This window comes from Sylvia atricapilla, chromosome 4 (genome assembly GCF_009819655.1).
Source record: "Sylvia atricapilla isolate bSylAtr1 chromosome 4, bSylAtr1.pri, whole genome shotgun sequence".
NCBI classification, from domain to species: Eukaryota; Metazoa; Chordata; class Aves; order Passeriformes; family Sylviidae; genus Sylvia; species Sylvia atricapilla.
The window spans coordinates 21,157,163-21,175,825 of record NC_089143.1 but is presented as its reverse complement, the minus strand read 5'-3'; the positions used below and the strand labels follow the sequence as shown (position 1 = coordinate 21,175,825).

Here is an 18,663-nt window from a genome sequence, read left to right as displayed (position 1 = left end):
TGGATGATGGTGGAGCTGTTTATATCTGTAGAAACACGCTGCTTTGTGGAGTTTATTTTAGTATATACATTGCTAGTTCTTAATGAGTTTTTAAGAGCAAAGGTTAGTGTAGGACTTGGGAAAAATAACATAGGATTTTTTGTCATCAGCTCTGGCTCCCAGTTGTGGGGGATTTTGGTCAGGATTTGTCTAATTTTAGAGCAAGAGTTTGAGGAGGTGGTCTCATAGTACTCCTGGAAACCATTCTGCTATTGAGCCAGGCTTGCAAAAGGTGACTCCAAGTTACCCTGGTCCCTATCAGTTCACTGCTGAGTTAGTACAGCATTTCTTAAAAACACAGCAGCAAAACAGCTATATATTTGTGTAGTAAAATGCAAAACTCTGAATGAAAAGCTAAAGCCTTCCCTGAAGAGTGTTTTAAGACTTCTGCTAAGGATACAGGAGACACACTGCTGCTTATAAGTGGCTGCTCAAATCCTTTAGAGGATGATATTGCTAAGAATAACTCAAAGAAGTGCCCTTACAAAGAAAGGAGTTTCAGGAAGAAACAAAAAGAGGAAAAGGGAGGGAAGGAAGGAAGGAAGGAAGGAAGGAAAGAAGGAAGGAAGGAAGGAAGGAAGGAAGGAAGGAAGGAAGGACAACAATGTTTCAGTGCTCATTCAGATAGTCACTTATTTCAGCAGGTGTTTGATATCTGCCTGCACTTCACTGCAAACTGCTACCAGACACACCAATTAAGAATTACTTGAGGCAGTGATTTTGAAGACAGCAATCCTTTTTCAAATATTCTCAGTTCTTTTCTTTTCTCAAAATGGCACATTTCCACCCTCTTTTCACAGTAACACATGAGGCACAAAGTTTCTTACTGCTGGAGCAATTTCCTAGTCTTTTATCAAGGCACAAGCACTTCAATACGAGCTGTGACATGAAGGTCAACTCACCCAGAGACTGGTTGATCCAGTCAAGGCACCAAGCACAGCCCTGGTGCTGCTGATAAAAGTACAGAAATGCTGCCAGGACCCTCTGGGTTGTTGCATATTCATAGTTCAGTAGGACCCATGGGAAGAGGTCTACTCTGTTACACCAGCCCTGCTGGGGGGATGTGCTGTGTGTTGATGTATTTCTAATGGAGATATTAAGTGAGGTACTTTGTTTATATCTATTGTGGTTCAGCTGAGATTATGTATTTACTGGAGATTATAAATCAACTTATTTTTGGTTTCCTGAGACAGACACAATGCTATTTATTCATCCCTTTTCAGTACAGAACTCATTAAGTAATGCACGGGAAAACAGCTGTGTGTCTTCATATTTGCAAATGAGTTTCAGTCCATTAAGATTGTGCTGTGAGGCTTCAATTCCCAAAGTTTTAACAACATATGGTTGATGGGCCATATGTAATATTGAAATGTTGCAGTTTTGCATTTGGGAAGGAGAACACCTTACAGGACCTCTCCTGTTGTTTCAGTTGTCTGAAAGTGGAAGTGTGGTTATGGAGACAAGAGCACTATGAAGATAGTTATATAATTTGGACTCAACAATGAGCAAAAGACTTAATGCCAGAGCATCTAATGTTGGGATGAAAGTTTATCATCATGCTACTCATAGTGAAACAGTGCTCACCTGGCTCTTGAGAAGTCTTCTATGTAGCTGCCCGCTACTTAATTAGATCAGTTGGAAAAGCAGTAGACAAGCTTTCCTGGAAAGATATCCTTCAACAGATGTGAAGGAAAGAAAAACATCAAAACACTGTGGAGTCTGATAGCAATTGCTTATAATTGTCTCCTTATCTGCTGAAATATACTTAACACATGTAATTATAGAGCATTTGTTTGTTCTCATATTTAAAATTTGGCTTCCTGCTACTTTATCAGACTTTAAAAGTGAATTTTTCACTTACTGTAGCTGACCTAAAAGAAATAGTGTCTGTCTATAAAACTCATCTTACCCTGTGTAAGTTGGACTCCACTTCACATGTTAAGGAGCAAGTGAACATTTAAAATTTGCCTGTTTCCTTAGAGCTTGAGTATTTGGTAATATTTACAAATCTGTTATTAAGCAATAACTCTAAAACAAATTGACCTGTGACTTCCTTCCAAGTGTGTTTCACATACTGAGATCACCACCACTTAAACGTTTTTGAAGGTTCTTATCTTTCAAGATTAACATTTCAGTTTTACTTTCTATTTTACATTGTAAAAGTACCCATTATTGCAAATTCATGTCCTAATATGTAAATTTGTCCTTTACAAATTAAGTATTAATGCCATGGTAAGTTGGTTAAGCACTGTAAGATAGCATGCAGTCATCATATTGAGTAGGAGGGTGTGTTTTTTACTCTTGAATATCTTTGCTTTTGAAACTGCTGGCAAGAGGAAAAAAATGGGAGGTATATTCTTGATTATTTTGAGGAATTTTTTTAAAACTTAAAGTAAATGTCAAATTAAAATGAATTTGGCTTTGTTTCTTTAAAATTCAAACCAGATTTGTTGTCATTTAAAAAATGTTAAGGTTAAATATTCAACCATATCAGTTGTTTTTAAAACAACAAATGTGCTTTGGGTATTTTTATGGGTTTTTATCTTAACCTTGATGTATCTTAGTCCAACTTTCATAACTTCGGTTTGGCAAAATATAATCACATAAAAAAAGATTTGCATCTAATGCAATTTCTAGATGCCCTGGAGCATTTTTCTTCACCTGCACTGCAGTCCCAAAAGGATGTAGGTCTCTGGAGTTCTATGTGTTGCATCTGCCAGTCCCACAGGGACATCTGAGGTACCCAAGGGCATCAGAATGATAGTATGTTCTCGTGTTTGAAAAACTGAGTCCTATCCTCCTCAATTACTTTAATTTACTATTTTTATGTTTTGTTATTTATGGATGCTAACCTCAGTCTAAATGCATCACCGAAAGGAAGTTCTGTCAGAAATTTTGCCTAGCTCCAGCATACCTCTAATATTTCTTCCTAAAGAAGCTCAAGTGTATATACTGGCTGCTGATAATAATCCCATGTGAAAATTTTCCATTTCCCATTGCTTTTCTCTGAATTTTTTACTTCTCTTGGAGATGAATAAGAAATGAAGACAAATTATGCCATATAAGTGTGCAGTAAAAAGTCAGTTGCTACTCCAATAAAAAGTTGGACGAAAAACCATCTGAGGAACTCGTAACAGATACTTTATTTCTCCCTCTCAGTATGTACATGATCTAACATGCCATTTAGTAAAGAGAAAATTATGGGACTCAGACACCAGACACTTTCACAGCTGTTTTAAGTTCTCATCCAAAGGACATTTACTCAGCAACAAAAGCCTCCTGCTGATTTCTGTGAATTTTACATCAGACTTGTATAGCCTTAAGTCTGGTGACTTTCTGTACTGATTATTACCTGGGAAGATACTGATACTTGAGTAATCTTCTTGTCAGAGCTGTAGCTGTAGTAGGGACCTGTAAAAATTCACATCTGGATGCACAACAGAGGTGAAATACATATTATCTGAGCTGCCTCTGTTTTAAACAGGAAGGTAAGCAAATTTTAACTCTGATACTGAAATACACTTTGACAAACTTGGTTACAGAAATGGTCATGCAAAGTGGACCATTTGGAGTGATACAAGGAAGGTAAGAGGAAAGCAGTTGTTCTGCACCTTAATTGAGTAGCTGCTCTGAAGCCTGAAATGTAGAAGTTCTCTTTTCTCAGCTGCCTCATGATCATCACCATGATGCCATACCCTTGACTAAAGGAAGAAAAGACAGTTCTGCTGCTAAGAAATTAGTTCCATCTCAATGCTTTCTCAGTCCTTGGCCCCAGGCCAGCATAGTTGTCCTTTACTTTTAGGAGTGTTTTATGTGGTATGGTAGCAGATTAACAGAGAAATGCAGAATTTGTGCAGTATTCTGGGCTTTGTATGCCTAAGTAACTTTACCCAGTCTGTTCTCAGCAGGCATACAATTTTTTTTGCAGGGCAGATGGAATATTTCTGATATGCATCTTTTGAGCCAAGTCTCTACAAGAATGGATAAAATTCAATTGCTTGAATATAAACACATAATATCATCTTGATGCCTTACGGTAGTTTAGATGTCCCTGTGGGACTTGCAGATGTGACACAGAATATCAGAGAGACCTGCATCCTTCTGTAGCTGCAGCAGGAGGCTGAAGCAAAATGCTTCAGGGCATCTAAAAATTCGACTAGATGTAATTCTTTCTCTGTGTGTGTGTGATTATATTTTGCCAAACTAAAATTTCAAGAGTGTTCCTGCTTCTTATAGAACATGAAAAAGAGGAGACCACCAAATCACTATTTCCTGGATATTTTCAATACCTTGCATTTATTACCTCTGGCTGCCAGAGGCTTTTGTCTTTTTGTTCCCCACATACAAAATGGGTAAAATATGTCATTTTACATAAGAGACTTATACAAAAAGGTCATTTCTGTTTATAAGTTGTTCAGCACCGTAGTAAACTTCTCACAACCCCATCCCCAGGAATTAATTCCAGTATTACTACTTAAATGGTGACTATTTAATAGTGACTGGTAAATAGACTTGCTCACTGAGAGATCACAGTGCACTGAACGCTAAAAAGTGAGAAAGAGTATTTATTTTGATACCATCTGCTGCACATTTCAAGCAGTAGAGGTAGCCAAGCCTTTGACAGTCCTGTGAAGCACCATGGTGGTTACACAGGGATGCAGAACAGGGCTGGGGAGTGCCCCGTGCTACCCCATGTCCAGCCTGAGCCTAGGAGGTATTTGGGGTATGGGCATTTCCCTGTGGCTCTGGACTGGACAGGAGACAGGATGTGGGGAGCTTGGCCAGATGCAGTTGGGGTCAGGATGCTCAATGGGACGTGGGGACCTCCACAGCACAGAAACCCAAACTCTGGGCGGAGAGCAAACAAGCAACCTGACTGTGCAGTAGTGGTTGATACTGACTTGGGAATACAGAGTGGGATCTATGTTCAGATTATTCTTTTAAAATAAATTCATAAATAAATAAAATCAATTTATTAAACTGAAAGAGGAGAGGTTTAGTATAGATGTTAGGAAGAAATCCTTCACTGTAAGAGTGGAGAGACACTGGACCAGACTGCCCAGAGATACTGTGGATGCCCCAGCCCTGGAAGTGTTTAAGGCCAGGCTGGATGGGGCTCTGAGCAACCTGGGAAGGTGTCCCTGCCCATGGCAGGAGTTAGAATAAGATGATCTTTGAGGTCCCTTCCAAACCGTTCTATGTTTCACTGTTTCTGTGAAATTATTTAGAGAGAAACAGAGAGAGTGAAACCTGTCACAGATACATATTTCCCTCCTCAGTCTTTTTGATCCTGTTATACATCTCATACTGGGATATTTAACTGGCCACGCTAGATCTTGCAAAAAATGGACGCCCATGTCCAGGGCACTACAGCACTTTTTTTCACCTCTGTTGCATGACTGTGTTAACAATTCTGTTCTTCCTTTAAAATTTATCTATGTGTATATTGTTAACCTGGTCTGCGTTGAGAGTGTCTTCACATTTTATCAAAATCTTCCTAATTGCTGAGAATATTAAATGTGACTGGTGCTTCAATAGATTATTGAGTTTGATATGGATAGCTCAGCTGTCAGCAGTGCCTGTTGACATTTCCCCGTGCCACTTTCTTTTCCACCTTTTGATGGTTACAGTAAATTCCATTTTCTGCATTATAGCTGATGATTTTCTGACATGGCAACATATATTTTACTGTATTCCAGTGTACCTTAATCTTGTCTCATTCACAGCTAAATCCATGCCATGTTTTATCTCCCTCCCTTCCACCCAATATTCTGTCTCTGCAGCTTTGCACTTTATTACATCAACCTTTGAATGAGTCTGTGGTTGTCAAACTTGCTCTACTGTTTAACTGTCTTTTGTAAATACATCAAAGCAAGGTTTTTCATGCTCCAGCCTAAGCAAATATCCATAATGTGACAGTTTAAAATGAAAATTTTACCATCTTGACATGTTACTTGTACCAGTTCTGAGTGGGTGATGAAATCAGGTCTCCTGTAATTAAAACATTTAATGCTCTTTTAAGTTTTTCCTGAAATAAAATGGGATGTAGTTTTCATTTCTCCCAGCAGTGCATGTGTGTTTCTCCTTACTGCTGACAATTGAGGTAAAGTGTCTTGAGTGTCTTCTAAGTCACCTACGCTGTCTTTTGCATTTAACTTATTACTGCTTCTGAGCACTGTCCCCATATATGTCCTGCTCCTTTCCTTCTTAAAGAGGTTATGAAACCCTCCTTTTCCCTGCTTCTCTTAGTTCTCTTTATGGGATCTAGTTCAGCCTGACTTCCAGCAATTTTAATGAACCCTTTAAACTTATATTAGTCCTAGTATTTTATTTCTCTAGTGGGAGGAAAGAGTTAAGATTATATAATGTACATTAAGAGAAAAGTAAGTAGAACACACACTCCATGACATTGAATAGACATGAAATATTTTGAAATGGATGAAATAGTTTCCATTGGTTTCAGTGGCTTGCTGATCAGTTCATGCCAAAATGGCAAATGGGAGCACATTTGTGAGTATTTATGAGTTTACCTTAAGTCAGCATGTACCTAGAAGTAAGCATGATTAAAACAGAAATCTTTAATAAAGGAAATAAAGGTAACTTGGTGTCTTGTGTGGCTAAAATAAAGGGCTTTTCATTACAGTAGCAGGGTGTGCTATTTATTGTGAAGGGTAAATTCAGAGTCTTGTTCATAACTTTTTCAAAATAATGCTTTCAAGAAGAGTTATTTGAGATAAATTTGATGAACTTATTAAGCATATACTATAGACGACCTTAAAAGGAGTGTAAGCTTATTCCATAGAAGTCTCTGCAGGTGGGGAGAATGCTGATAATAACAGTATACAAAGAATATATATTTTTTCCTTTAAGAAGCATCTTTGACATTGTGGAAAAAAACCTGCATAAAATATGTAGTGCTTATCAAGAGTAAGATTTTTATCTGGAAGTATTGTCAAAAATTCTAAAACCCTATAAATTTTTCCTAAGTTATTCTTTACAAAGCAGTATCCACTCTGATTATGTGATTATTGACTGATTTTAAACTCTTAACCTTAGTTTTCTGGTTTTTAAAATAAAATCCCGGCTTCTTTGTCTATAATCAGTATTAACCACTTTTGATTCACTTACGTTATATAAAGTTTTCCACTCAAGGGGAAAAAAAAAGGAAAAAGGAATGAAGAAATAGTATTGAAGCCTTTATGATAATGCAGGCTCTTAGGGTGACAGATTACCTCACACTTTAAATTGTTTGAAAAACCACTTTGTCAAGTTGTTTTCCCATTCCATGAGAAATTTTAAAAACACCTCTCTAACCTAAAAGGGCAAGTGAAAGGTTTGATTAGGAGATACTCCACCCATTATTTCTGGGAGTTATTCAGTAATCTTTGACCCCATTTCGGGTTTGAGGTGTGGATTACACTCCATACCACACAGAATGTGGTGCTTTAGGCTTTCCCGAAGTGAAAGAATGTAAAATAGAAGCTGTCAGCAGAAAGTGGTTTGAGGGCTTGGGCCTTGACTAAGGTGATCTGAGAGGGAAGTGTTCAAACCACTTACTGAGCTTAGGAGGAGCACATCACTCCTAAAGTATTGTGGTGGACACAATACTTTGAATGACGAAAAATTAGTGTTTCCTATCAAAGGTATTTTTCTTCCAAGTGTCACTATGGGAGAGTACTACTGACTCCTGTTTGCATCTGCTTGCAGGAATCTCGGTGGCCTTTCTTATTTGGAGCAATCATTGTCCCATCATTGATACAAGCTGTGATTCTGCCTTTCCTTCCTGAAAGTCCTCGGTACCTCCTACTCGAAAAGCACAACAGGAGCAAGGCAGAAAAAGGTATGATATGTTACTTTTTTGCAATAAAGGGTGTTTATTGCAGGGATTCAGGCTGGAGATACTTGATTCTGGTACACTCTAGAAACAGAATATTCTCATAGGAGAGAATCTCTTACCAATAATTTTTCTCACCTTTTTTATGTCTCTGTATGCGTAAATATAGCTGTAACTTAGAACTTGTTATAAATTAAATTCTCCACCAAGGTAACTTATAATATTACACATGATACAGAACTAACCAAATCATCCTGCTGTTGTGTGCCAGCCACTCTGTGCAGGGTTTATTTGGAAGTGAAATGTGATTCCAGACATCGTGACTCTCCATTATCTACAGTTTTTGCACTTTGAGTAATAAAACCACAGATTCTGTTGCTGCTTTTTTTCTGAGTAGTTGCTGTGTTCAACCTTGTGTTTTGTAACTCAATAATCTTTGTAGATCTAATAAAAATCCATACATCTATTTTACTGAAAAATTCCAGCGCTTCCATATTGCTTCAGCTTCACAGATGCAGAATATTTTGTCCTTAATTTTAGATTCCAGGTATGAAACTATTTGCTTGCATGATCACAGTTGCTGCATTCTCCATCTAAGTAAATTTACCATGGTCCCAAGACAGCTGAGAGAATGTTAAAAATTTAGTTTAGCTTATTATAAGGACATATGAAAAACAGGAGTCTACAAAAAAGGAGACTTATTATAATACCAAAATACCAAACATAAGTGCTTTACAAATTGTTCTTAAAAGCTTCTTTTGAATATGACTTTGAACATTTTCAGTCATCAACTAGTTGCTTGCAAAATTACTTGTAAAATGTGTATCAACACTTGAAATATAAATTTAATAGTCTTTTAACATTAAATTAATGCAACTCTATCGAGTTTCTTCTATTTTGAAACTAAAAATTGGCCTTTTTTGTTCTGAAGAGCCCTCTGAAAAAGAAATAGCACATTAATGAAGAGACTCCCGTGTTGTCTCAATTTGGTGTTGAATGAAGAATTCTATAAATGTTGGAGCCTCAGACGCTTAGAGATACTGTTCAATGCTTAAAAAAAGAAAGAACACAAAACCAACAAGGTTTTGGGAAGAGTTCTTTAGCTTCACAGGGTCAGTAGAGTTTTGAGGAGGCAGAGAACAGCTTTTCCAAGGACCATGAGGGAAAGGGCTGCCCAGCCTGCTGTGCTCAGAGCACCCCACAGGGTGCAGGACCCAGCTTGGGTTGGCTGTTGGGTGGAAACTTCTGCAGCTCCACGGCTGGGCAGGGGAGAAATGCCTTTGGGTGCCGAGTTTAAACTGGCTCGTTTCTGCCTGATAAAACTGTAGATATATTTCCAGAGCTATGGCTGGCAAAGAGTCTGCATCTGCAATGCTATTGCACAATGTCACACTTTCTATGAGGAACTATTGAAAATCCTTCTACAGTACCTGGAGACCTCAGCACTGACAGTGAAACTGGACCTCTCATAGATAAGAGTTTGAAAATTATAAAACGTGGCAGTAAAATAACACCTCCTGCCTTGAAATACACACCATTTACTGTTGCTGGTAGTGTGCCAACTGTGCTCTGGGATGTTTTCAGCATACATATTCTGAAAATAATTTGAAATCTAATCCAGAGGCACTAGAGGTAGGTTTTGGAGTTGAAGACATCAGAAGAGCAGCTGTCTGAGGAAATGAGCTTTAGCTGCTGGCTTGCTGATTTCAAGAAAATGGCTTTCATGAGCCACCCTAAGGTCTATAAATTTAGATACTCTGAGAAAAAAAGAGACAACTGATATAAAAAGCTTTTCAAAGTACCTGAATATGAATATATGCTTTTGGATTTTTTTAATTCTAAAAGGAACCACTCAATCCAGAGGTATGTTGTAGTGTAACTAATTTTGAGTGTAGTCTATAGTGGAATTCAAAAAATAGGAGAGTGAATCAAGACAAATCATCTGGATATTCACATTATCAGCAGAAATAGGGGAGGGAAAGTCTAAGTATTAAGGAGACTGGAGGAGTTGTGATTTATTAAAATGCCCTTCTGCTTGTAAGTCATATAATGACAAAGCAGAATTCTTCATTTTAATGATGACTACAGCAATGCTTTTAAATTATTTGCCTTTTAGCTTAAATCTACATATTAATATTGGAAATTTGCAACTCTTTCTACTGACTAAATCCCTTTTCTTTCTCTTAATGGATCAAGGATATTCATGCAAATATATATTTCACTTTGGATTATACCTTGTCAGAGAAATATAAAGCTCTTATTTGCAAAAGGTCTGCTGTATTTAAAGCAGATGACTATGTTAGTCTTTATGAAATACTCTAAAGTAGGCATGCATGTCAAAGCTCCTAAAATGCAGCTGACAACAATAATCTTCCTAATTGTTTTAGAGCAATAATATCCAGTGAGATAATGTAGGTCATTGAGTTTCCACGAAGTTTTCCCCCTGCTTTCATCTCCTCCTTTTCTTCCCTGTCTCAGGAGATAACCAGTCTATAAATACCAAAATACAAGCAGTGTCAACCTCTTTTCTGGCAGATGTCTTTAAGGGGCAAATAAGAGACTGAGAGGGAAGGACCAAAATGTGTTGTATAAACTATGAAAAAATGAAGGAATGAGGGTAGAGGATTAGCATAGAGAGGCATCATGTGCGAGCCTAAACCACACCACCATGAGAGAAGCTATTCTTTGAGTCAGAGGGGCAGCATTGCCTCAGATGAGTGTTGTCTCCTGAGCCCCATTAGCAGGGTTTTACCCAGTGCCCTGCTCTCCCCTTTCCAGCAGTGCAGGGGGTGCACACTGTGGGTGGCTGAGCCCATGTCTGGCTGATCGGACATTCGGACATGGTGTCTGACCTACTGCTGTCTGCTGCCAAAAGTAGCACTGACAGATGAGCTTGGCTCGTCTTCCTGGAGGTCACCAGCCTGTATCCTCCTCCCTGAGACCCAAAGGAACTGAATATCTCTCATATTCTGGTCTCACTGCTGAATATGGGAGAACTGATCCATGTGTTTTGGGAAGAGAGCAGTCCACTGGAACAACAGCATAATCTGTAAACCTGCTTTGCCCAAGAAACTAAGTCTGGAAATGAAGCAAGGGCAGAACCATCCCAGCTCCTCTCCCACATCCCATAACGAATATTCTTATCTGATAAGAATAGAAGAGAAGAAATTGCCTAGCATTTAACTGGTGTGACCCTTTGTCTTAATCAAGGCCAGACAGCAGAGGAGAAACGGGTATTTAAGTGGTTGAAGAGAAGGACTTTGAAAGGATATTGTGGAAAATAAAAGTGACAGGAATAGAAACAGAATAACCTGCTGCTATAATTACATCAGTTTACCATCCAAGTTCTAGGACAGTAAGACAGGGATTTCACATTAGCTGTCTATTAGTTGCATGCCAAGTGCACCCCTGATTGTAAATATCACAATGATGTAATATAAATAAAATCAGTAGTAGTGATAAAATGGAACATTTCTTAGGACTAACAACATTGGTTATCAACACTTTCAGTTGGAGACCTAAGGTGTCTTTTTTGTAGTGCACAGTTACAGGTAGGAACCTTGTATTTTCTATGCAGCTACAGTAGCAGGTCATGTAAATCAATAATGGAATTCTGCTGGTATCACAGCTTGCCAGAGAACAAGAATTTTGTTATGTCTTAAGGTCAAACAACTTGGATTAAATGTCACAGCAACATCTGTTGATGACATACAAAATCTGTACATCTAGTACGTTCAGTCATACATTGAAAGTCCCATGATTATGAACGAAGCATTATAATATGTATAATGATTCATAGATCTAAATTTTTAGAAAGATGGATTAGGGCTGATACCTTTTCACATGACAAAAGAGCAAGGCCACTCCTGATTTAAAAAAGCAGTAGCAAATTTTTTACAAAGCCCTTCAGGGGGCTCACATGGATGGAGAGGTGTTAAACCCAAAGTTACAGCAGGAACAAGTTACTGCAAATTCAGTGATTAAAATAAGTTGTTATGACTAACAACAAGCACGTATGATTTATTTTTGTTTCTCTGAGGGTTTTGCATGTCTATAAGGTTTATAAACTATTCTGACTGGAAAGGAGGAGACAACCATGACTACTACACCTGCTGGCTTATGGTAGGGGCTCCATCTCAAATGTTTGCCTTCCAAGAGCTGGAGTAATTGTGGTGTGTCTGATTTGGTTTTAAACTTTTCTTAAACCTCCTGTCTTTTAGAAATGATATTAGGTCATTGGACCTTTAATACAACTCTACCAATTCTTGTGTTGTTTTAGTGTGGCGTGTATATGTTTTGTTTCACCTGTACCTCTTGGCTAGTTTCAGGTGAACCTGAACAGGCCTATAGATGTGTATAAAACCACACATACAAACAGGTAAAGACATAATCCTCAACTGGATAACAACTCAAAAAAGATCTGTGTGTTCTTTACTTAGAAGAAGAGGAAGGTGACATGTAGGAGAAACCTAAAGTCCTTTGCCTGCAGTTATATTTCCTGATATTTTTTCTTAAATTTTGCTATGCTGCATGCTAGTAGGTAATCAATATTTTTCTAGATTTAAATAGCATTTTTAAACTTATATATCTTCTAGGAAGATGCTCCTGAATTATTCTTCTGGATACACAGTACTCTAATAAAATTAGTTTATATGAAAGTAATTATTAGTTCATTTTCTAAATTATTTCTGTATTGACATGGAGTTATTACAGGGAAATTTCCATCATCTTCAACAGTGGCCAAAGAAGATGTTGTTTAAGCAGAACTTAGACAAAGATGTGTGAGAGAGTGTGGCACTGGATTAATCATCAAGGAAGTGAATGTGTCCATGGGAAACAGATAACAATAATACTCCCACAGCTTATTTTAATTTTTTATCTGTTTCTTTTCAAAGGAAAGCTCAAACAAACTTTGACCACTTCTCTCTTTTTCTACCCCTCTTGCCTGGTGTTGGCTTTCTACTGTAAACCACTCAATAACATTTTGATCTTTAAAAATTTCTCGTCGAAGTTCACATGCTAATGCTGTTGATAACAACTGCTTTTTTGCACACTCCTGGAAGTACTGTAGTGGAAAAAGACTTTGTAATTCCCCATATAGCTGAGATATTGAGTGCCCATCTTCAGTTTATGTAAAGACTGATTGGTTTTAGACATGGTACCAACTGACTTTTTTCATTTCTTTGAACCTTTTTCAGTTGCTTCACCCTCACTTAGGTGAGATGAATAAAAACTGGTGGTGTAAATGGAAGGGTTTCTTGACTTCTTTCCCCTTGACTGGAACCATCCAGTTCTTTTCCTCTTTATGGAGGCAGTATTCCAACTTTTGAAGGCTGAGCTTCTATAACCTTCTGATCCAAGGGAATTAAATAGAAATCTGGAAAGTTATAAAAGTTTCTAGAACTGCAACTCCTTAGATGGATTTAAGTGTTACATGAAAATCAGGCTTCCTTATAGAGAGAAGCAGCCAGTCACGGAGGGAAATGAGTCATTGCAGCGAGGAGAGGAGCGACTGCTGTGCTTCTCAGTGCCAGTAATGCCAGGGTTTAGCATGTAAAACTAATAAATTGGACATCACACATTGAAAGACTTTTGAGTTTCCCTATCTCCCTGCTAATGCAGAATTTATTTCCACATTACTTATATATAAAATTGTGATCCTTATGGTACTGAAAAAAATTCTAATGGAAGAAAATTAAAGACATTGAGTAGCAGGAAAATGTTTTTCAAGAGGGTTGGGTGATGTCTATTCAAAACTATGCTTGTATAGCATAGTAATTTCTTAGCATTTCTTGACTTGTTGGTAATTTCAGGTATCCATCAAAGTTGCCTAGTGGCATTTACATCTCCTTACTTCATGCCATGAAGGCAAGAAAAGAAATCAGTTGTCTATGTTTTTCCTGCCTTGTACTTGACAATTTTGTTAATTGCAGTTTTTTAGTTCCTGGTCCTTCTAGAAATACAGCAAGCTCCCTTGTGCAGAAAAGACAGATTGCTATCTTTTTGCTTGACTGCACCTATATTTTTGACTTGTGTGCCCTAAAGTAATGCTGAAGATTCTAAGGACAGAAAAAAACAAAGAAAATTATGCACTGACCTAATTTATACTGATAAACCAGATGCTTAAAAAATTGAGAGAATTGTTTTATAGAAGACTATGTTGAGATATATCTGGTTGTTCTCATATTTATGTGAATTTTTCTCTATCAATGTTCTAATAGTAGTGAGGAAAGTGCCATTTAAGCATAAGACATTGACTTAAACATACTGTAGGCCCACATTGTTATAATTTCACATTTCTTATCACCGTCTTTAAATACATTGCACTCATTAAAATGAGTATTTAGCATGTTATTTATTAAAAAATGGGCAACGACAAAGGACAAAACCGTGCAACTTAAAGTTTTAGTTCTGAGGTCTCCATTTGTTAATTAATTTCTGATTGTACAACTTGTGTGAAAAGATAAATCTCATGCTTTTACTGAGAGATTTAAAAATTCTGACTTCTTCTCTCACATGAGAGAAACTGGTTATCAGAATATATGAATGTTATGAATTGACTCGACACCCAGAGGTGGTTCATCCCTTAAAAAAATCATCCTTCTTGTTAAGAAAAATCATATGAGGTCTATTAAAATGCTTTAGAAGTGCTAAGTGCCTCAGGAACGCTTGGCCTGGAGCTCAAGTTAGTTCCCTGTACCACCAGATTGGGAGCCAAGCAGGATATGCAGCCTTGTGCACTCACCAAAGTGTCAGAGAGGAATGCTCTGGGGGGGCCACCAGTTCATTTGTGTGACCTATCCCTCACTACAATGAAATGCCACTAATGGGCTTTTTCACCTACAGGGTAAAGATAAAATTCTGTAACTTCAAAATCTAAATAGAGTCTGGATGTCTTAACCATGACTAGTCTAACCATGACTAGTCAGTATCTCTAGTTTTCTTGGCTGTCAAAGTGCTTTTTATGATCCAAAGGTGTGTAAACATACTGAAATATGTGGTAATTTTTTAATAGGCAGTGTTATGCAAAGCTGTGGATAAGAAAAATTCATTTGGCTCTTAGGTGAACTAAATGAACTTATTCATTTCATAAAAATAACGATTTTAAGTGGCCTGCTGTGTAAAGGATTTTTTGGAGTGTTATCATCCTACTAGGTCACAAGTCCTTGTTGCAGGGGTCTGTGTAATGTCATTGTTTCTCTCCAGTCACTCTGAGATGATGAGCAGTTTAAACATCTCTTAAAATGCCAACCCCTGGGGTATGTTCATTAGACTGAGACAAAAGTATCACTTGCATAGACAGTATCTGTCAAACAAGGCTGGTGGAGACACATCACGTCCAGTCAGCAGTATTTCTATCTTGGAGAAGGTGTGAGGTGGAAAGCCTGTATTATTCACAGTGGAAGGATATTTCAGCAAGAAATCAGTGTAAAATACTAAATGATGTCTTTCTGGGGAGATGAGGTAGATAAGTAGGTAGGTAGGTAGGTAGGTAGGTTGCTTACACTGGCCATATAAATTTGTTCCCACGACTCCAGCATTGACAAATATAAAGTCTTGAACTGCTCTGGGTGATTATTTCTAATATTAATCGCCTTGACAAAATGAATTCTTGTCCATATGCTAGAAAAATTAAGAGGTAATATGAAGAGTAGTACCCATTCCTTTCCAATGTCTGCCTTTTCTTGGTTTACCAGACTTATATGCATTTTTACATCTCACTACTTCTCTATTCAATCTACCTCCATCAATGAAGCCAGCTATATTGTTAGGCTGCAAAAGTAGCCAAGTCAAATAATGTTCAGAGATGCTTTGGTAATAAATATTTTCAAATCACACAGGGTTTTCGCTCTTTACTGGACCTTAGGCTATATTATATATGAAGTAACATAGGAGAGATCTTGTAGGGAGACAATTTATGGTTTTGTTTCAGTTTCTAAACCCAGTAGCAGGGATGAACCACATCACATCCAGAGCAGAATGACACTGTTGGCAGGAGAATAATTAAGTTGTAGCTCATCTATGCCTCCTGTTTGTACCAAGCATTTCCATTTTAGAGAAGCAAGACAGTTATAAATGCACACAGTGCCAAGTGTCTGGCCTAAAGTACATGTCCTCTCTTTGTAGCATTTCAGAGATTCCTTGGGAAAGATGACGTGTCCCATGAAATAGAAGAAGTTTTGGCAGAGTCTCGAGTCCAGAGAAACACCAAGCTGGTGTCGATTGTTCAGCTGCTGAGGACACGCGCGGTGCGATGGCAGATCGTCACCGTGGTCGTCACCATGGGCTGCTACCAGCTCTGTGGGCTGAATGCTGTAAGTGTCCTTCCTCAGGCCATGGCATCTCCTGGGAGCTCCTTCTCTTTATAACAGGTTTGGGTTGTACCATTTACCAACCTCTATGAGTTCCCTTTTGGGGCTGTTTCTTATTGGTAATGACTCAGTGACAGCAGAGTGTGGGAAGATCCACAGAGATCTGTATTGTTTGGGGGCTTTAAAAACAAAAACAGTTTGAGGAAAGCCATGTTTCTTTAACTTAGAAAGAATACATGTAAAGGTAGAAGCGATCAGCAAAGAAAGAACATGCAGTTTTCACTTCTGACACTCAGATTCTCTGTTTCTGGATATTCCCCATGCTTATTCAGGGCTTTTTCAGTAGACATTTCATCTTGGATTCCTTCAGATCAGTACTTACACAAGTCAGCAAAACTTCCTGTAAGTAATTTTAAAAGGTCACACTGCATATTTGTTTTTTTGTTGCTTCAGTATTCCTGCCTTGGAAAATGAAGCAAAAGAGGGAAAAGAAATAAAACAGTGATTTACCATGTAGCTGAGCCTACATGAGAAGGACACAGGACAGTTTAGGTTGGAAGATGCCTCCACCTGGTCCAAGCCCTACCTTAGAGCAGGAATGACTTTAGGGTTGTCTCAGGCTCCTGAGGGCCTTGTGCAGCTGAATTTTAAATATATTCAAGGGTGAAGAGTCCCTAACCCTCCTGGGCAGCCTCTGCCAGCTGTTTACACCACTTACACTATGAAAAGTTTTCTTTTTATCCAGCCCAAACTATCCTTGCTGCAGCTTGTGGCATCTGGCTTAGGTGCTTTATTCTGCACAAAACAAATACTCTCATGAAGTACCTCAAAGGAAAATTGGTTTTTTGTCACAGTTCAAAAGCATTACTTGTTTATATATATGAAAGGCAATATTCTTGCTACCACAAGGAACTCTCACTGTGCTCTACAGCAAACTCCAGCTTGATTTTTCCCCCAGGGCTAATAAGTCTTTGTGCTTTTGTATCTGTGGACACTAGCTCAGGCTTATCTCAGGTATCTCAATAGCTTTAAGATACCAAATAAAAGTAATTTGTCCCAGACCATTTAGAAGATTAATGCAATTGGAACTCTGGTATCTAAAAGCTTTTTATAAAGGCTTTTTTATAAAATACTTGGAGGGAATTAGAAGAGTTTTTTCATGCTGTGGGGTAAACTATAATAATGTTTGTATAGGTGGTATTTTCTTCTAATGGTAGGATTTCAGAGCTAATGGCAGGTTATTTTATTCCTCATTGTGGATACATTTTTGAGAAAAAAAACCCAGAATTATCTTGTCATCCAGTCTTTTTAAGATTTATCAACATATAAGGGGAAAAATCGACATTTATAGTAACAAAGAGACTGCTCAAATAATGGAGCACATTGCCTAAAAAAAGGTCACAGGGGCAATGGAAGAGTTTTGTGACTTTGAGGATACTTAAGTTAATAGAAATTTTGTGGTATTCTGTGGTACAACAAAGCCACATTCTCATGGCTTAAGTGAGTGGTTGGATAGTCAGACATATCCAGTCCAAAACAGATGCCAGAGTCATTTAAAATTTTCATTGGATGGCCACTTTCTTAAAAAATGCCTCAGAAAAACTGTTTTGGTCAGGAAACCTGTGTGTTGAGTTGACTTTCAAGCCTTCTTTTTTTATTATTACTTTGTTTCTCCTCATGCAATGTCACCAAACACAAAAAAAAAAAAAAAATTATTCACACAAAAATTGTGTTTTGAAATGGATTATTTAAGCAGTTGTTAGTAACAGTTAATAGTAAACTCAAGAAAATTAAGAGAGATCAAGAGAAATAGCTGCACCACTTGATTAAGAGACCAGGCTTCAAAACCTTGTCTCTTTTGCTTGGCTTTCCTAGCTGATGCTGCTCAAGTCACTCGAAGTTCCAAGATGAGAGGACAAGTCCAGGTGTGACAGGTACTGATGAACCTGGGTCTTGGTTTGCCTGGGTGCATCTGAACCAACCTGCCGGGTGTGAGCCAGCAACAGCCAGGTTTTCCTGACAGGGAAGGCTCCTTCTAACTAATTTTCTTTGTCTGTAGTGGCCTGTTAGTCAGTCTGGTGTTTTCCACAACTTCCATCTGGACAGGGCATATGGGAAAGTTGGGATTCCTTCAGGCAAGAATCTCAGGTCATTCTCCAGGGAAATTGCCAGCTGGCAGATTTCTGTAATCATCCTGCTGGTACCTGAGAATGCTTGCTTCTTTTTAAGGATTTTACTTCAAATAAAAAAACCTTTTTGCTTAAAACAGTACATTTGTTTATTTCCACTTGGAACAGAAATCACGGTGAAGTTCTGATCATGTTAATGTTTTCCATTGTAACAAAATACAAGACCTAAACGAATTATTTCTTATTAGTCTCTTTTACTCTGTTAACATTTACCTGATACATATAAGCCATAGTAAATTTATTTATCCTCCACCACTTTATTTCAGTTCAAAAGAAGTCACAAAGCTAC

At 37.9% G+C, this 18,663-nt stretch overlaps 1 protein-coding gene across 1 annotated transcript in view; it reads left to right on the top strand.

Annotated features, from left to right (window-relative positions):
* The window catches only part of SLC2A9 (solute carrier family 2 member 9), a 79,915-nt gene that overhangs the window by 20,727 nt on the left and 40,525 nt on the right, over positions 1-18,663 (top strand). Inside the window, exons 6-7 of the mRNA XM_066317266.1 lie at positions 7,747-7,879; positions 16,001-16,188. Of these exons, the coding sequence (XP_066173363.1) occupies positions 7,747-7,879; positions 16,001-16,188 (321 nt within the window). The remainder of the gene's footprint in view (positions 1-7,746; positions 7,880-16,000; positions 16,189-18,663) is intronic.